Source organism: Ursus americanus, chromosome 2 (assembly GCF_024610735.1).
Source record: "Ursus americanus isolate L20-20 chromosome 2, mUrsAme1.1.p, whole genome shotgun sequence".
Taxonomy (NCBI): domain Eukaryota; kingdom Metazoa; phylum Chordata; class Mammalia; order Carnivora; family Ursidae; genus Ursus; species Ursus americanus.
Genome location: NC_142128.1, coordinates 27,145,850 through 27,165,521, shown reverse-complemented (window position 1 = coordinate 27,165,521; position 19,672 = coordinate 27,145,850). Strand labels below are relative to the sequence as shown.

The window sequence follows — 19,672 nt, the reverse complement described above, 5'->3', positions numbered from 1 at the left end:
GCCTGCCTGGCGTGTCACAGGTGCTGAGTATCAAACCACCCCATGGAGAACGCTGCATTTTTTTATGCTAGTGGAGTCTGTGGATCGGGAATTTGAGAAGAGCACACAGAAGATAGGGGGCAAGGGCCCCGGGGGGCACAGTCGGCTAAGTGTCCAACTCTTGGTTTCGGCTCAGGTCATGATCTCAGGGTTGTAGGATCGAGCCCCATGTCAGTCTCCACAATGGATACAGAGTCTGCTTGGGATTCTCTCCCTCTCCGTCTGCCCTTCCTACCTCCATGCACACTTGCTCGCTTGCTCTCTCCCTCCCCCACTCTAAAATAAATAAACAAAATCTTAAAAAAAAAAAAAAAAAAGACGACAGGTGTCAGGAGGGACGAAATTGCCCCGGGTTCAGAATCCCTGCGCTGCGGTGGGCACTTTTCTGAGTGATTCCGTAGATTCTTCCCTTCAAGGTAGGAGTCAGTATTTGCCCTCCTCTTACTGATGAGCTGCTAGCCTGTTTGAAAGGTGATAAAACTTGCCCGAACTCACAGAGTCGCAGTGAGTGAAGAGCTACGATTTGAACCCAGATCTCGGATTTCAGAGCCAAACTTCATTCCAGTTGCCGTGCTGCCTTTCCAGAGTGACTGCCCTTGTCGCCAAGAAGGAAGGAGGCCATCCTGGCTGAGAATCTCCTGCCTCCCAATGGGACAAGCGCTTCTCAAGCCACAACCATACTGATTCCTTAGGAGGCGCGGAGAAATGCCGAGGGTAAGGGGCAGTTGGTGGGACTGTGTTAAATGTCCTGTAATCCACGGGACAACCCTACGCAACAGGGAATGGTCTCTCCTCAGATACCAGTAGTCCTTGTTGAGAAACACTGCTTAAGAAGGGGGACAATATGTGAAACATTCATCCGTGCTGAAGCCATCTGAAAGATTGCTCAAGTACGATAGGCTGTCGTTTCTTAGCACAGTGTAGCTTAGGGGCTGCCCTCGTCCTTTGTGCCATAACAAAGGCCCACAGACGAGGTGGCTTATAAAGAACAGAAATTTATTTTTTATACTCCTGGAGGTTGAGAAGTCTAAGATCGAGGTGCCCGCAGACTCGGTGTCTGGTGAGGACCCACTTCCCAGTTCATACACAGCTGTCTCCCCTTCTTGGCAGAAGGGCAGTGGAGCTCCCTGAGGGCTCTAGTTTTTCGGGCACTAATCCCATTCGTGAGGACTCTGCCCTAATGACTTCATCGTCTCCCAAAGGCCCCCCCCCAATACTTAATCGCCTTGGGCATTAATGTTTCAACATACAAATTTGGGGGCGGGGAACATAAACAGTCCTACCATAGTAGAGGTTAAAAGCCCTCATTTTAGTGGCCAACGAAGGGGGATTTGAATCTCGGTTTCGCAGTGTATTGGCTAACCAAGTCAAGAAAGCACTCGGAGCCTTCACTTCCTTATCTGTAAAATAGACATCATCGGGGCATCTCTCCCGAAGGTCTGCTGTGAGTAGATGGAATACTGTCTGTTCAGAAATACTCCGCCTGGTGCACAGTAGTAGCTGTTATCATGGCTTTCTCATCCTGACACATGGGAAAAGTAACATCAGTGGGGTGGACAAGAGGTTGTGGGACAAAGCGTCGCATTTTCACAGACAATGTGTAACAGGCAAAGTGACTGGGACCCAGTGAATTGCGGCGAAATGTACCATACGCCATCAATATCTATCCCACCAGTTTCCATTTATTGAGCAGTACATCATTAGAATATCCCAGGGCTCTCGACAATAAAATCAATAAGACGGTTCAGCCATGGGCTGTGGTTTAATAACTCCAGACTTGAATGGAGGGGAAAAAGATCAGTGAGCAGGAATATTTCCTGAGCGCTTGGTCGGGGGTGGAGGGAGCCATTTTCTCAGAGTGGGAAAAAAATAACAGTGAGCTTGCCTTCTGTCTCTAGCAGAGCAGGAGGCCGTGGGGATTTCAGGTGGCATCCGGAGATGGGGCTGGGTAGGACTACACCTGCAGAGGCGTGGTTTCGTAAAGGTGGTTGAAAAGGAAAGAGAGTATCCAAAATGTGGTTCTCAACCCTGACGGCATATTGGATCCCCTGGGGAGCTTTAAAAAAAATTGCCAATACTGTGCACCCACCAAAGTCACTAAATTAGAATTTCTTGGGGTGGAGCCAAGGCATGGGTTGGGTTGGGTTTGGTTTGGTTTGGTTTGGTTTGGTTTAAGATGCTCGGGTGATTTTAATGTGCGGCCAGGGTTAAGAATCACTAGCCTGGGCTAGTGATCTTCAAACATTAGCTTGCATCAGAATCATCCGGAGGGCTTGTTAAATGATACACAGGTTGCTGGTCCCCTCCCCCAGAGTGGCAGAGTCAGAAGGGGTGAGGGGACCGACACTGTCATTGCTAACAAGCTCTTTAGGTATTGCTCATGCTGCTGATCAAAGACCAGATTTTGAGAACCTCTGTTCTAGAGCAGTGCTGCTCAGTGGAGAGTGATTCTGTCCCCTTCTCTCAGGGGACATTTGTCAGTGAACAGAGATATTTGGGGAGGATGCTGCTGGCATCTAGTGAGTAGACACCAGGGATGTGACCAAGCATTGTACAGTGCACGGGATGGCCCCCACCTCCCACAACAAATGATCTGGCTCCAAATATCAATTACGCCAAAGTTGAGAAACCCCTTTGGGTCCAGTGGGAGCCCCATCGGAGTTTGGAAGCCGGGGTTCTTGACAGGCAATGTCTGGACACGGAGCACGGTATTTGAAATCAGATCCACATGAACCCTAATCTCCTCTCCACCTCCTGGCTCTGTGACCTTGGGCAACTTCCTTATCCTCTCTGATCCCAGGACAGTTGTCCGTGAATGGGGATAATTTCCATGTGCAGCATTTCTGTGAGAAGTAAGAGCCTATGGAAGAACCTCATGAATGTTAAGTGCTGAACAAATTGGAGTGAAAATCAGAAGGATAGTGTTTCTCAGCAGACCCGTGGCTCCTTCTCCCCTGTGGGAAGATGGTCCCTCAGAGAGCCTACGCTAGAAACCTCCTCACAAAACCTCCTGGTTCCCTCAAGCCGGGAAAGCCAGCCTTGTAGGAAGGACCTGTGAGTCCTTCCGTGATGTATGGGGCTGCTTGGGCATCAGTCTGTACCTGGCCTTCACTTTCCCTCATTTGTTTAACAAACTCGGCACGTCCCAGGCGGGACGCAGGCTTGTGCAGTCTAATTAATATTCCTCAAGCTTCCTTCACACCTCTTCTGTCTCCACGATTTTGCCATATCCACATTCCACCTGCCCTATTATTCCCATAATGTTTTCATTGCAAGAGACTCACTTTCATTTTAACTTAAGTCAATTGTATTTTCAGAGCCATTTTGCATCACTGCCGTCCGTGGAAATCTCGCTATCATTTGCCAGAAAGAGGCAGCAGCCACGTAAATGAGTCCAGCGGTATTCAACGCTAGCTGGTTCCTCCCTTTGCGTGCCAAAGATGCCAGGCCTGTGGGCCTTTCCCCCTTGTTGGAGAAGGAAGTTGAGGAAGTAGATGCTGCCCTGACCTGACACTTCCTTGGTGGGCTCATCAGAGGGCTAGGGAAAGAGAATAATTGGCCCACCCTGACACTCAAGGCCATTCAACATCCTGTCCCTTGGGGAACTCTGAGGTCATGTTGAGGGACCCCCAACTCTAAAGACTTCTGGGTTCAGTCCCGAACACCACTCCTCAGACCTGTAAATTATTACCAAGTTTCACTGCAGTGGGGGAGGGCTCCAGAATCACCCCCCCCACCATGGGCTCGACAGCTGGTCCTTGCTCTGTCAGACTCCATGACCTTACTTTGCCTGGGTTATAGCTTTTAGTCCTTACAGCGTCCCTCAGAGGAGATCTCTCTTTGGCAGATGGGGAAACTGAGGCACAGAGTGGCCAATTGACCCTGTGAGGAAACGGTGGATTCAGGATACAGCCCCAGGCTGAGTCCCTCCTTGGGATGGCTGAGTGAAGAAGTGTGGTATGGGTTACTCAAAAATAAAGAAAGAGACAGAGGGAGGGAGAGGGAAGGAGAGAGGGTTACCATTTGATCCGGCAATTCCGCCTCTGCGGATATACCCAAGAGAATGGCAGGCAGGTCTCAAAGTGTCCATAGCGGTGTTATTCGCAGGAGCCGAATGGTGGGAGCAACCCAGCTATCCCCCAGCGGACGAGTGGATAAAGGAGAACGTGGTCTGTCCTCACAGTGGAATCTCACTCAACTTCAGAATGAAACGAAATCCTGCCACTCGCTCCGACACACATGAACCCTAAAAACACGATGCTAAGTGGAAGAAACCCGTCACGAAAGAACAACCATCCCCTGATTCCACGTATGTGAAATCTCTAGAGCGGTCATGTTCACAGAGGCAGAAGGAGTGGTGGTTGCCCGGGGGTTGGGGGGAAGAAGGACGGGGAGCTGTGGTTTAATGAGAAGGATCCCAGTTGTGCAAGATGGAAAGTTCTGGCAATGATCATGGTGATGCACAGCAGTGCAGATGTGCTTACCGCTACTGAACTGTGCACTTAAGGATGGTTAAGATGGTAACTGTAATGTGCGTTTTGGCACAATTTTACAAAAAAAGCAGTGCAGGATGCTTGGAGGGCCTGCGGGAGACTTGAAGAAGGGAGAGGGGAGGGTCAAAGATGGCTTTGCCGAGAAAGGGTCCTGAGCCCCAAAGGCTGCTGGTCTGGCCGGCTTTCTCCTTGCAGCTGTGTTCTCTCCCAACTCATGGTCCCCGCTGCGTGCCCTCTCCCCTCACTTCTCCTTCAATCAGGCTGCTGGGAATTTGACAGCATTGAATCAGCAGCTCCCACGCTGGAGGGCAGCTGGGCATTTTCCTGGCTCCTCGGCAGGGGTCCCCACGCTGCCCTAAAGCCTCGAGGCAAGGTGGGGACCCAGCCCTCCGCTGGTTCCCTGGATGAGTAGAGACAGTCAGGCACAGCCGCTCAGGCGTGCGCCTTCCACGTGGGCCTCCCGGGCCCCAAACCTGGGGCTGTCAGGCTTAATCCGTCAGTCAGGAATCATTCGTTCACCGAGGCCTCCCCACTGAGTTCTGCTCTGGGCCAGGCCAGGGTGGAGGGGTGGTGATGAAGGCCCAGAAAACATGAAACCTGCCCTTGGCCCGTGGGGAACGGACAGCTATCAAACACCCAACTGCCCTGGCGTCTATATGCAGCCGCGAGAGAGGAGGGAATCCTGCCGCACGTGACTGCGTGGGTGGACCTCGAGGGCGTAATGTAAAGTGGGATAAGCCAGACAGGGAAAGACAAATACTGCGTGGTCTCACTTGTATGTGGAATCGAAAGACAGGGCGGGAGGGAAGAAGGAAAAGTGGCTGCCGGGGTCTGGCGGACGGGAGAAATAGGGAGCAGTGGGTAGAAGGATGCAGACTACCAGTTATGAGATGAGTAAGTTCTGAGGGGCTGATGTACAACGTGGCGGCTGTAGTTGGTAACACCATCTCGTGTCATTGAAATTTGCGAGAGTAGACCTTAAATGTTCACACACACACACAGAAGATAAATATGTGTGGTGATGGATGTGTTAATTAACTAGATGGATGGGGGCTCCTTCCACAGTGTATATCAAATCTACAATGTGCACTTAATGTATCTCGAGAGTCTGTATGTCAGTTGTACCTTAAGCTGAGGAGAAACGGGAGGGAGGGAGGGGAGAGAAAGGAAAAAAGAAAAAGGGAGGGAGATGGGAGAGAGGGAGGTGGGAAGTTGGGGAAGCCAACCTGACTCTCAGAGGACAGGTTTCCATGCAGCGGTGCTAACTCTGGAAGATTAGAATCCCAGACTATGGAAATTTTGTTCCCTCATCTGATAGAATAATACACCGGTTTTGGAGCCCGGCAACCTGAGTGTTTGTCTTTGTTGTGGTCCTCTACGGAGAAGGTGACTCCTCATCACTCACTCAGTGTCCCCTTGGCCTCAGATGGGGATTACGGTGTTGGTCCTGCTTCCTTAGACCTTGGGAAAATTAAATAATGAAACCATGAATGGATAGTGCTTAGGACATAGTAAGTGTTCAGTTTACCTGGACGTCATTATCATTCTAGATGGGTCAGAGGGATCAAGGAAGGGAAATGACTCGCCTGGGGTCCCGTGGCTGGATCACAGGAGAAGAACCCAGACTTGTCTCCTTTTGGGCACTCGCCACCGCACTGTGCCACCTTTCTAAGCCCATTGAGAGCAGGACTTCTTTCTGGGCAATGGGTACCTCCCAAGTTCTTTTTTTTTTTTCTTTTTTTTTTTTTAAGATTTTATTTATTTATTTGAGAGAGAGAATGAGCAGGAGGAGCAGTAGAGGGAAAGGGAGAAGCAGGCTCCTCATCAACTGGGAGCCCAACACGGGGCTTGATCCCAGGACCCTGAGATCATGACCTGAGCCACCAGGCGGACGCTAACCAACCGAGCCACCCAGGTGCCCCCCTCCCAAGTTCTCATCACCAAACTTCTGCATTGAAATTTCCCAGTGGGAAAAAGGCACCTCCACCCAGATCTGACAAGGAACCTGGAATGTGTCAAGGTTTCTCCTCCCAGTGACCTGAGTCTGCGTCCATGCAACGTGCCTGCTGTCTAGCGTGAAGCCCATCCCATCCACAATCCACAGTCGTGAATCACCGCGCAGCCCGGCGGGGTCAGGGATGGATTGCTCATCCCCCTTTATGGTTTTTTTGTACATTTTTTATCCTATTTTGGTAAGAACACTTGACACGAGATCTACCCTCTCAACACATCTTCAAGCGCGCGGTACCGTTGACTGAGGGTGCAGTGTTGTACGACGGGTCTCTAGAGCTTACTCGTCTTGCTTGCCTGAAACTTCATACCCGTTGTTAGTAATCCCCCCTCCGCTCCCTGGCCACAGCCTCTGGCGGCCCCCATCCCAGTCTTTGATGCACGCAGGTGACTACTTTAGATATGAGGGGAATCGTGTCGTCTTTCTCTTTCCATGAGGGACTTATTTCACCTAGCATCGTGTCGTCAGCATCCATTCTGATGGGAATGCAGGACTGTGTGGTCTTCTGGAAAACAGAATGGAGGCTCCTCAAAATGCTAAAAACAGAACAACGGTATGATCAGCCCCACTTGATAGAAGAACCACCAACGGTCAGAGAGGAACCGTGTCCTCCCAAAGTCCCCGCCGGGAAGAGCCAGAGCTGGACGCCGGTGCTGACCGTAGCCCGCGGCTTCCTGGGCAGCAGGAAGCTGGTCACACTCCAGCTCGGAGCCTCCCGACCTAAGCCCTGTGTGCACACAACCCTGTCTCCACTTCTGTCCCTTCCCAACTCAACCAACCCTCTTATTTGGAAGCAAGTCAGAAAGCTGCTCCCCTTGCCGCAGGCAGAAGAGGCCCTCTCCCAGTATAAATAGAAATGAGGGTTTTGTTAGTGGAGTATTCCAGCCAAGTGACTTCTTCGAATTTGGTTTTTGTTGGTTAGTTGGTTTAGGTTTTGGGCTATTTTTTGAGCAGTGTCATAGATTTTTTGTGTTTATTTTTACTATTTTTTAATCAAGATGTAATTGACGTGTAACATTAATTTCAGGTGTACGATGTAATTTGACAGTTGTATACACTGCGAAAGGCTCATTGCCGTAAGTAGTTACCGCCCACCACGTTTGTTACTAATCATGGTCGGAGGTGCACGCTCTGGAGGGGTCCTCCATTTGTGGATGTTCACTTGCAAGCAGCGTGTGCCCAGCCTTGGGAGCCTGAGCGGTGTGGGGGTTGAACCTGGAGCTCACCCATTAGCTAAACCAAGCTCGATGCTGATCATTGTGGAGGAACAGCCCCGTCGAAATGATGACACGAACAGCGATGACGAGCACACTGTTGTTCATGGAGCGTTCACTGCATGCCAGGCTCTGTGCTCGGTACTGGACACAAAAGTCCGTGTGACACAGAGGCTGTGATTATAACATACCCATTTTACAGACAGGAAAACTGAGGCTTGGAGTGCTTGCGTAACTTGTCTGAGGTCTGCCTGACCAGAGGCAATGCTCTTAAGGCCCTCCACCTTGTTTTCTCCTCCCAGATGGTCTTCCTGCGAGGTCACTACCAATATCACGACATCTGTACAACACAGTGACCCTTGCAAGGTAGCGTCATCTTCACCCTCTCTTTGGAGCCCGAGAGTTACATAGTCCTTCCCTGACCCCAGACCACAAGACCATAATGAGAAACACAGAGTTTGGGCAGTGGGCCGAGCATGGCACAGGTAGTAACTGGTGGAGCTCTCCGTGATTCACTCTGCTTGGCCTTCGCACCAGCATCGCAAAAATATACTTGATATTCTCCCGCACAAACCTGGCTTTTTAACATTGGTCTGAAGTCAGCTGCTCCTGCTGTCCCTAATCACTCTGATTCTGCCACTTATTTTCTGTTTTGTGCCACTGGAATCTGATTACATTGTGAAATTCATAGTTTTTTTTTTAGGAGCTGGGCAGTATTTGGGTTTCCGTCTGTGAAGGCACACATAGCTCTGACCACATGTCATTGTTAGCCGAGCCACAGCTGAAAGTCAACTGACACGCTGCTTCCAGGAGCGGATTTTTCTCTTTTTGTCATGGTGATGACTTATCGAGCGTCGCGGCAATGATGGGGCTCTGGCATCACAGACGTGCCTCGTTCCCCGCACAGCCTCCTTGTAGGTAGTCCTATAACAAGAGGACAGTAACTCTCCTCTTAGAGGTTTGGATAGAAGTAAAAAAAAAAATAAAAATAAAAATAAAAAAAAACATATACAGAAATTGCTTAACGCGTAGCAGCACTCGATAAACAGTTGATATTAGAATTATCCATAAGTATCACCTTTGTTCTGTTTCATTATAAAAGTAATTCATTTTACCAAATGCACATCATGCACAAAAGTATAAATAAAATGGGAAAACCGTCTTGTCGCAATATGAACCTGTTAGTATTTAGAAGCAAGTCTTATAAATTGTTAGGGATTACATATTAGGACTTCCTTTTTGCTTAATATATTATAGGCAGTGTTCTGTCATATTAATAAGACCTTTTAGGGCGATTCCTATTTTGGACCATTATAGACACTATTGAGGTTGAGGCCTCAGGACCTTTGCACTTGCTATGCCAGCTGCCCAGAATCCTCCTCATCCCTGATGACATGGCTCAGTCCCTCATTGTATTCAGAGCTTGTTCACATATCCCCACATCAGCATTCCCTGGCCACCAAGGTTATTTAAACCCCTTTCCTTAATATGCCTTTGTTACCTTTTTCAAATAGCCTTTATCACTATCTGCAACTGTATTTTCTATTTGCTTACTTATTTTATTGGCTCTCTACCCACTAGACTAAGCAGCATTCAGGGAAGGACTCCGTTGCATCCACTAATATGACAAGAACTGTGCCTGGCACATTCAAGACACCAATGAATGAATAAATGAACAGAAAAGCATTCTGTACGTAGAGACTGACCCACTTCCTTCCCCTTCCCCTAGGATAGATTCGTGGGGGTGGAGTTATTATGTCAAGGGCCATGCATATTTAAAATTATCATTCTTGCCACCACATCACTGCTGGCAATGTGGTGGCCATTTCCACCCCTGCCAGCAGCGTAGGAGAGAATGTTTGCCCAGTTCCTGCTCGTGCTGGCAATCTTGCCGCAGTCCACTGAAGACCCACGCCTGGTAGAGGAAACTTTTCCAGACCACAGCCTTAGCAATGGTGGCCAGGGTGTGGAGGGTCCCCTACCCCCACAAGCGGTGTCTCCGCCCTGTCTGTGGTGTGGCTTCTTGTCATCTCCAACTCCCCACCCCCGTGTCAGAGCAGCTTGCCGGAAAGGTCGTTACAGGAGCCAGGGGTGTGCAACTAAAATAGGAAGGTGGTTATTGGCAGCAGGCAAAGGGCATCTTGTGAACCTCAGCCCTTTTGAATGGCACCCCTACCCTGCTGCCATGTGGGGACAAAACTTGCTCATTCCCTCTCTTGTTCAGTGAAATGCATCGAGGTCCAACTGTATGCCAGAATGGGTAGTGGTTACTCTTGTGTTTCTGGAGCCAGCCTGAGGGCGTTCTGCCACTTTGGGGGTGGGGGCTCTGGGCCACCTCCATCACTGGGCTCTTGATAAGGCAGAGTTGCTAAGTGACGGGGCAGCAGGTGTGTGAAAGACCGAGGGCAACAGGAAAGACCTGGAGGCATTTATGCCTTCTGAGCTTCCATGTGTTTTGTTTGCCTTTGTTTTTAAGGATGGCGGCCATGGTTTGAGGTTGAGTGGATCCAGCTTTTCCATGGTGGCTCCCCTCTTTCCTTTGTCTCTTCCTGCCTCTGTATATATATCTGATCACATGCATTTGGCTCTATTTATACCTGTGTATGTCTTTGTCTTTCTTGGTGTTTCTGTGTAGGTTTCTCTACATGGTTCTCTCTCCGTAGGTGGGAGTAAGGGGGGAGGTCCTGCTGCCTGCGGATCTCCCTCTGTTTTTCTCTCAATGTGAGTGTGGCCTGTCTGCATCCCCGTTCCCTCTCTGTGTCTGTGTCTGTCTCTATTTCTATCTGTCTCTCTCACCCTCACCCTCATCTCCCCCTCTGTGAGTCTCCTTTCTTCAGATATTTTGGTTCTTTCCCACCCACCCCTATCCCCAAAATAGCTATACTCCAGAAGAACTCTGGGTTTTTGTTCTCTCTTCTCTTTGGTACTCCCTAGACCAGCTGTCTGACCCAGGGACAGCCTTCAGTCTGGAGGCTTAGTTGCTGGAATGATAGTGCCTGATTTCCCAGGGCTTGGCTCCTTTTCTTCAGAAGGGAAGCATCCACGTCTGTGTCTGTCTATGAATCTGCTTTTCTTCCTTAAACCCTAAAGAAAGTTACAAAAGGGGGCTCCTGGGTGGCTCAGTTGGTTAAGCATCTGCCTTTGGCTCAGATCACGATCTCAGGATCCTGAGATCGAGTCCTGCATCGGATTCCTGCTCAGCAGGGAGCCTACTTCTCCCTCTCCCTTTGCCCTTCCTCACCCCGCTGCTCATGCTCTCTCCTGCAAATAAATAAAAAAGATGTTTAAAAAAAAAAAAAAAGAAAGAAGGAAAGTTACAAAAGGCTTTCTTCCACCTCAGTGCACAAGTCCCTCAGAAGACCAGCCTAAAGTCTTCACGCCAACCTTCCCATCTCCCTGCTCTCTGATTTCCGGGAAGGCAGGTGGAAGTAGCTGGACTGGATTGGGCCTTCTACTCCTTGCTTCTGTCCTCACTTACTGTGTGACCCTGGGGAAACATGCAGACCTCTCTGAGCCTCAGAGCCTGACAGTGCATTCCTCCCAAAGCCAAATAACACGTCCTCACCCACCATCCAGCACCGTGCTGGTGCGCAGCAGGCCCTCAAGTGACGTCAGCTCCTCTGGACCAGAGCAGCCGCTCTTCTCCAGAATGCATTCCTTCCTTTCTTCATACGTTCATTCATTCAACAACCTAGCAAGAGACTGGCTGATCCCAAAGGCCCCATAAGCCTCAGTCACTAAGAACTCCAGATCATTGTTACCCAGAGACCTTGGGCAGTGATGAGCAGTATTATCTGAGGGCCAGCAGGAGCCCCTACAGAGTGAGCTTCCTATAAGATACAGTGTTGTGGGCCACATTTAAGCCTTTGAAAAATCACCCAGTGAAGTCTAGGTGCAGAAAAGTGGCCCTAAGTACCCGTTGTTTTTAAACGTTCCTCCCTTTGATGGAGAGTCTCCAAGGGAGGCAAAGAGAGGCCGCAGCCAGCATGGGGAGATCGGTACGCTGCCTTTGGGCTGCAGATATGGGAAGGAGAATATAAGCTTTTCTTATGCCTTATTATCTTTTTACTTCAGATATTTGCATTCCGTAGTCCATTCATAATGCACTTGTGAAAGCAGGCTCACATCCTACATGTCTTTGTGCTCCGGGCTTTGTCCAGGGTTGGCATGTGGGAGGTTTGAAGGATGCTAGATGGGGTGAGTGGGTGGGCGGATGGACGGATGGATGGATGGATGGATGGATGGATGGAAGGATGAATAGACAGCCGCATGAGTGTTTAAAGGGACATGACTCCCCCAGGTGTGCCCCTCTCATAGAATCACCAAGAAAGCCCAGCATATTTGTGATTGGTTTGGAGAGAAGATGAGAGGGTGGTTAGGATAACCCTCTCTGGTTGCTGCCCAGTCTGTCTTCAGCCAGAGCCAAGATGATAAGTATCCCCAGGATTGCAGCTACTGATAGAACAGCCAAGGAGCCTAATAAGATACTGGGATCCGTGGCGAGCACTTGAAGAGATGGGCTCAGGAGCTTTAGGCTAAGCTTTCTGAGATCTCCTCTGTCCCCACAGGCAGATTGCTCACTCCCTCCCCACCCTCCAAGGACAACCTGAACACGCTTCTGTCCTAAAACAGTTGACCATTGTCTTCTGTTTTCCCCAGTTGGCTGAGAGCGCCTCAAAGGCAAGGATTTTTTCCCCCAAATTTTATTTTTCTAGTACCTAACACAGTACTTGGCATGTAGTATAGCCTAAGCTAATATTGCATGGATTGATGAGTTGACAGATGGTTGGAAGAGTGGGGGCACGGATGATTTGCTTTGAGGAGGATGGGTAAGTGGGTGGATGGATGGTTTTAAAGGTGGTGAGTGGATGGGTGAATGGATGGTTGGTTTTCTGGATGAAAAGCTGTTGAATGCTGGCTGGATGGCTAGGTGAATGGTTTGCTGGATGGGTGGTTGGATTTGGATGGACGGATGAATGAAAAGGTGTGATCTTACCAGCCACCTAGAGTCAGCCTCCCACATGATACAGGAATCCTCCCTGCAGTGCCTATGATAGCCCTTGAATGCATGCCTACCCACCCGCAGTGGCTCATTTACAGGGTATTTCATTAACAAGCAGAATTATTATCAACTTTTCCGAAGCCTAGGTACAGTAATGTAGTATATATTAGTTTTTAAGGTCATTGGCTCTGGAAGCAGACCTGGGTTTGAATCGGAGCTGAAGCAATTAAAGCACTGTGACATGAAACAAACACATCCTTCGGTCTCTCTCAGCTATGTTTTCCTCATTAGCAAAATGGGGGTAATAGCATTATCCTTCAGGGCTGTTGAGAGGATTGCGTGAAATGATGGATGGCGAGGGCTGGTCAGTGCTCAATAAAATGTATTGTGGTTGTTATGGTACCAAACCAAAGTATACCCCTCCTTTAACTTTTTTTCTTTAACCAAGAACCAGACATGTGCCAGATACTGTTACAGCCTTGTATGTTCAATGACAAACAAGACCGAAATAGCCCCTCATCTCTTGGAGTTAATGTTCTAATGGGGTGTTCAAACAATTAACAAGTAAACAGATACACAATTTCAGATGGTGTTAAATGCTGTGCAGAAAATCAAGCTAAGGTGAGGTAGAAGAGAGTGATGTGGCTGGTGGAGGCAGGTGGCCTTTTGTTGAGCTACAAACTGATGACAGGGAGATAGAGCCATGCAAAGATCTAGGGAAGAGGGTGTTCCAGGTAGTAGGAATAGCCAGTGGGAAGGTCCTGAGGCAGAAACGAACTTGCTCCAGGAAAAGAAAGAAGCCCAGGTGGCAGGTTAGATAGTAGGGCAGTCAGGTGCAGAGGTCTTCAGGAGGCAGACCACGCAGGCCACGGAGGCTGTGCCATGTGATTTGGACATTAGCCATGTTAGTTTCATCCTGTCCTCTGGAACAGCCTAGAAGGAGCCTTGTTCATTTGGCAGACATTCAGCTTTCCAGTGACAGTGACAGGCTCCTGATCTCCTGACCTCCAGACAAAGCACTCCCAGTTTTCTGTTTTCCAAGTTGACATCCTGGGACACCTGCAGCTATAACCCTAACAATATTCTGGGTCTCATAAACCGAGAATCCAGAAGGAATCAGGTTTGACCCAAAAGAAATCAGGCTGGAGAGGCAGGAGATCTCTAGTCAAAACTGTAGTGAACTAAACCAATAAGCTGTGTGTCCCCTTGAAACCCTGCCCTGGGAGGGTTTGCAAGGGGGAGGAGGAGAAAAGGAGTTTTTAAGGCTACTTCCAGGGTAAAAGACATCTGGAACCAGGAGGATGCAAGTGGGTCTGATACAGGATCTGGGCTTTCGGAGAAAACTGTGAGATGATGGTGACTGATCTCCAGCTGGACTGATGCAGTAACTCAACACGGCGCCCTTAGGATCCCATTGTTCGGCGTTGCGTCCTCTGTGTTGGGTTTCCTCTCAGGCGATCTTTCTCCATGTGGGGATAAAAGGGCTCTTCGAATCTTCCAGTTTCATGTATACCAGAAAGGGAACCTCTCTAATCTAGTTGTTCCAACAAACATCTAGAATTCTGTCTTCTGGGCTAATTAGCTTGGTTGGGTCACACATCTGCCTCTGAACCATACAGACTGTTGCCAGGGAGATACAGTGCTCTGATTGGCCAGGCCTTAAGCTCTGTGACCTTCCCTGTCACTGATAATGGAGGGAGACCCTCCCTATCCATAGAGACCAAGAATGGAGGAAGGGGGTGATGCCCCCCAAAATACTGGATGGTAACGCTTTCCTTATGCCACATGAGCAAGCTGTAGACATCTGTACAACATGGTGCTTCTAAGCAACAGTACTTACTGCAAACTTAAAAATTTAAGAGGGTAGATGTCATCTTATCTGTCCTTTCTGTATATCTTCTGTTACCCAGCTCAGAACTGGTCCTGCCCCTACGGTTACAGATACCTCGAATCTCCTCCTGTCTTGTTGGATGGTTTAATATGTGTACTTATGTCTCTGTCAGCTTTTTAAAGCTCCTTCGGGGTGGGAACCATGACTTTAAGCACCTCAGAGCCCCCCCCCCCCAACACGTGTATCGGGACAGCGTAAGAGTCCAGGACAAGCTTGCTTAAGCTGGATTCGGTGCCAGAGCCCAGGATGACGACCATGCCCTTCAAATAGTCCCCAAGATGAAGCATCAGAGAAACTCCTTGTCCTCCCCCCAAAGAACCTGGGATCCTCACCCCACCTCTGTGGTCTCTCGGGTTTTCCCCCAGGCAAAGCCAACAAGAACGTTCAGTGGGATGAGGACTCCGTGGAATATATGCTAGCCAACCCCGTCAGGATCGCCTTCGTCCTGGTGGTCCACGGCCGTGCCTCCCGGCAGCTACAGCGCATGTTCAAGGCCATCTACCACAAGGACCACTTCTACTATATCCACGTGGACAAGGTGAGGCCCCCTCTGGTCGCCCCTTGCTGGCCTTCTCCGCCAGTCTGTCTGCTCCTCTCCAGCCTGGCCTCCCTTTCAGGCAAGGCTTATAGGCTGATCAGCGGCCTCTCCTCAGAGCATTCTGTCTAGGAGAGGGAGAGAGAGAGAGAGAGATTGAGAGAGCGAGTGTGTGTGTATTTGTGTGTTAGTTTCAGAGTTCCCAGCTGTGACTTTAGACTTTCTCTATAAATGTTTTTCTTATGTCTTTTCTTCACTGACCTGCTGGCCTGTGCACTTCCAGCCCCTTTGTGAGGACGGCTCTCCCAGGGGTGGGCACACGTTTCCCATAAGGGCCAGACGACAAATATTTTAGGCTCTGCAGGTATATGCTTCTGCCACAGTGACTCAGCTCTGCCTTTGTAGTGTGAGGGCAGCCCTGAGAAATACGGAAGTGCGTAGGTGTGGCTATGTTCCAATAAAACTTTATTTACAAAACCCTGCAGCAGGCTTCCTGAGCCCTGAGGTGTCCTGGTCTGCTGACCTGACGCAATGAGGTCATTCATCGAGAAGGCAAAAGGGGATCCTTGATCGCAGCAGGCCTGTGAGAGAGAGGGCAGTGGAGAATCCCACCCCTCAAAATACTCACCGGGTTTAGACACAGTCATACTTCTTAGCTTGTCATCCTCAGACCACATGCATCAATCTTTAAAAACGCAGAGTCCGGAGCACCAGCCCACGCCTAGTGAGACATTAGCTCAGAGACAAGGCCTGGGAGTCTGCATTTCAAATAACTAAAGTAAATTTTTAAAAATCATAAGGTTTCAAATGGCGCTGTAGAAAGACGCCCCAGGCCTGAGCCAGTCCCTTGGCGAAGTCCTCTCTGTTCAGAAGCCATGCACCTAGACGGGAAGGGATAGAGAGGGGGCAAGGGGCACGTCTGCCCATGTTCTGAGCTGCTGAATGTCACTTCTTCTCTCCCGGGAAAAGCGCTCCAATTACCTGCATCGGCAAGTGCTCCAGTTCGCCAGACAGTACGGCAACGTTCGCGTCACCCCCTGGAGGATGGCCACCATCTGGGGGGGAGCCAGCCTCCTGTCCACATACCTGCAGAGCATGCGGGACCTCCTGGAGATGACCGACTGGCCCTGGGACTTCTTCATCAACCTCAGCGCCGCCGACTACCCCATCAGGTAAGGCAGCCTTCTTCCCGCTTTCCTTAGTGCTCGCCGTGAAGCCAGGGGCGCAGGCGCTTTGCCGCCCGTCTGGAGAGGCACTGTGCCTCAGTGAGGGGCCACAGAGGCCTGGCACATGTGGTCTTTCAGCCTGGGATCCACACTGGACCTGAGCACATGGTTTTCCCCACTACGTTCAGGGTGTGGAAGAGACGGAAAGACCCCTACCCTCCCGGAGCTTCTGTTTAAGTAGGGGGAGGACAACAGACAAAATTGGTCAAAGGGCACATGAGAAAAATAAAGCAGAACGAAGCAGTAGGGAGAGTTGTAATTTTAGCAAGAATGCCTGCGGAAGTCCTTCCCGAGAAGATCAGGAGGAGGAACAAGTCCCTGGGACCAGGAAAGTCATCTAGTCAGAGGGAACAGCGGCTGCGGGGTCCTGAGGTGGGCATGCACCTTCTGTGCTGGGGGAACAAGGCGGCTCCGGGTGGCTGGAACAGAGGAGGTGAGGGATAGAGTAGTAAGAGGTCAGAGAGAATCATGGGGTGAGATCATGTTGCTTCTAGAACGTAGGAGTCGCTGGCATGTTTGATTCGAGGCAGGACCAGGTCTGACTACTGTGTTGGAAAGGGGAGCAGAGGGGAGGAAGGGAGGTCTGTTATGATGGCTTCGGCTGAGTCACAGACACATTTTGGGGCTGTTTGAGGCCCACGGTCTGTGTGTGTGTGCGTGTGTGTGTTGGTTGCTAGGAACTTGTCCAAAAGAACGGCTTACCTATCTGTGTTTTAAAATTGGAGGTTTCACGTGAAACTATAAAATGGGGAGCTACTCTCCAACACCCGCCCGGGGCACGCCTGTGGGTCCTTGGCCACAGTCATGTGGACCTGGTCAAGCAGCCCGCAGCCCCGAGGCACCAAGAAACTCTGATGCCACCAGAAAGGTCTGTCCCTTGGCACAAACATTGATCTGCTCTTGAAAATAGGCCATAAGCAAAGGAAACCCCTCTAAAGATCTTGTAAGGTTTAAAAAAAAAAAAAAAAGGCAAGAAAATGAACTTTATTTCCTGCCAGAAGGCTGCTCTTTGCTTGACTGTGTCTTCCATCCTGATTTATTGGTGCGGCTAAAAAGGGAGAAGAGGATGGGGAGCGAAGGGTGGGGCCTTCCTTCCTCTGATGGCACGAGGGCATCTTGTAAGGACAGCACTCCCACAAGAGCCAGACGAAGGCATCTTTAAAAAAATTTTTTTTAATCCGGGTAGTTTTCAGGCAGAATGCTGGCCACAGTATAGTGAACCCCCACGTACACGTCCCCTAGTTTCAGCTCGAATCAGGCCATGGCCAGTGCTAGTGTATCTCACTGTCCCTCCCTTCCACGCTGAAGTGCTCCCCGGGCATCATGTAGTTGTGTCTGTAAAAATTTCAGGGCGCGTCCCTTTTAAGCTTACATCCAGGTGACTGTCACGCCTCAGATACTACCCATCATTCTTCATGTCATCAAAGTTGAGGCCACACAGCCCCAGGAACTCGGGTGTTGAGTCAGGAACCAGGTAAGATCCAGGCAGAGAGGGACGTTCTCTGTTTAAAGCTAGAAATGGTCTCGGTCTCCTTCACAGCGCGATTCCTGGCGCCTCCTTCCGTCCTTAGCTTGGTGGCATCTTCTCTGCTGGGAAGCCCTTGGGCCCCGGAGGGGACCGGGGGAAGGCACAATCTTTGGTCATTTAAGCAGGGTCCATCTGGCACCCTTGAACCTGAGAAAGATTATTGGTCGTTAGAAAGATAGCTGTTTTTCTTTTGTTCATAGGAGAGCAAGGGTAAGCGGATTATGAAACACGGCTGGTGGATTTTTACTTATTTACTTATTCACTTGTTCAGGTGCCCATTCCACAAACATGTGTTAAGCAACTCCAATGCTAGGCCCTATCCTGGCATTTAGTGGGCAAACTCGCCCCAAGCCTTACCTAATGGAGCACGTCCCCTAGTTGGGAAAATGGAATTAAAGGCGCCATGCAAAGCGTGAAAGAGCTAAAACAAAAAGTGAGGGGGTGGGGGGTAAGGGGACAGGGTCAGGTGGTCAGAAAGGCCTCTGAATGTGCCAAGTTTGGACTAGAGAACTGAAGGATAAGAACGGTTTGTCAGGCAAATGAGAAAGAGCTTTCTCGACTAGGATTTCCCCACCTGGGCACTGCTGACATACTAGGTTGGGCGACTATTGTGGAGACCGTCCTGTGTGTGGCAGGACATTTAGCAGCAGCCCCTGGCCTCGGTCCACTAGATTTGGTCATGCTGTCCCACTCACTTGGGACAACCACAGATATTCCCAGACATTGCCCAGTGTCCCCAAGGGGTAAAATTGCTTCCAATTGAGAACGTTTCCTGAGAGAGAGAGAACAGTCTGGACGAGACATGGGTCAGAGATGACCTGGCTGCATTTGAGAAATGCAAAAATGGAGGGAGTATAATAAACTAAAGAATGAGGAGAAGCGAGTGGAGAGCACAGGGCAGGGGTGAGTTAAGACATTCTCCATCTGTCTTCCAAGAAAGAACTGAGTTCAAAAACATCCCCAAATGCTGATTGTAACAGCTAATGAGGCAGACCCTTCCTTCAACCCTCGAAGCAAACCTGTTTTACAGAAGGGCAACCTGGGACCCAAGGTCATGAACGAAATACATGGCAGAGTGGCCATGAGAACCGATTCTGTCCCATTCCAAGGCTGGTGTTCTTTCCTCTTGAAGTTGGCCCTTGAGGAAACCAGCCGGGCCCAGAGTGGCAAGATGGCCCCAGGCTCCATAGAGAGCGCAGCAGGAGACAGTCCCACCCCTCAAGCTGGGCAGGGTAGAGGTTGCACGACTTGGCAGCAGGGAATGACATGAGGGAGGTCCTTGGAGGTAGGAAGGTCACCTGTGGTCCCAAGTCTGCTCATTCCTCCTCTAGACCTCCAGTGGAGACCCCAGAGGTCACCTCAGCCTAGGTCAAGGCTGGCACTCTGCCAGAGACTTCTTGAGGTCAGGTGGGCATTCCTGTGCCCATGGCCCTCTCCAGGAGACTCCCGCCAGGTCACGAGGCTGCCCCCTAGGGGCCCTGTGTTGATTTGCCACGACCATGGACTCAACCAGGTTAGCTGGGCCAGGATATCAGGATCTCTAGCACTTCATCATCCCAGAGGGTGGGTGCTGAGAGGCCAGCAGATGGCTTAGGGTTCGCGTCTGAGTTCTGCCGCTTCACTAGTCATATGTCCATCTGCAAGGAAATTCAGTCTTTGTGAAACCGGGATCTGATCGTAGAACCTAGCAGAGCGTCGGGCACTTACAAATGCTCAGTAAATGGCAACTGTTC

General features: G+C 50.0%; 1 protein-coding gene across 1 annotated transcript in view; it reads left to right on the top strand.

The window, feature by feature from the left end:
* Positions 1-19,672, top strand: part of XYLT1 (xylosyltransferase 1) — a 294,365-nt gene that overhangs the window by 205,042 nt on the left and 69,651 nt on the right. The window contains 2 exon segments of the mRNA XM_045776046.2: positions 15,016-15,188; positions 16,155-16,357. Of these exon segments, the coding sequence (XP_045632002.1) occupies positions 15,016-15,188; positions 16,155-16,357 (376 nt within the window).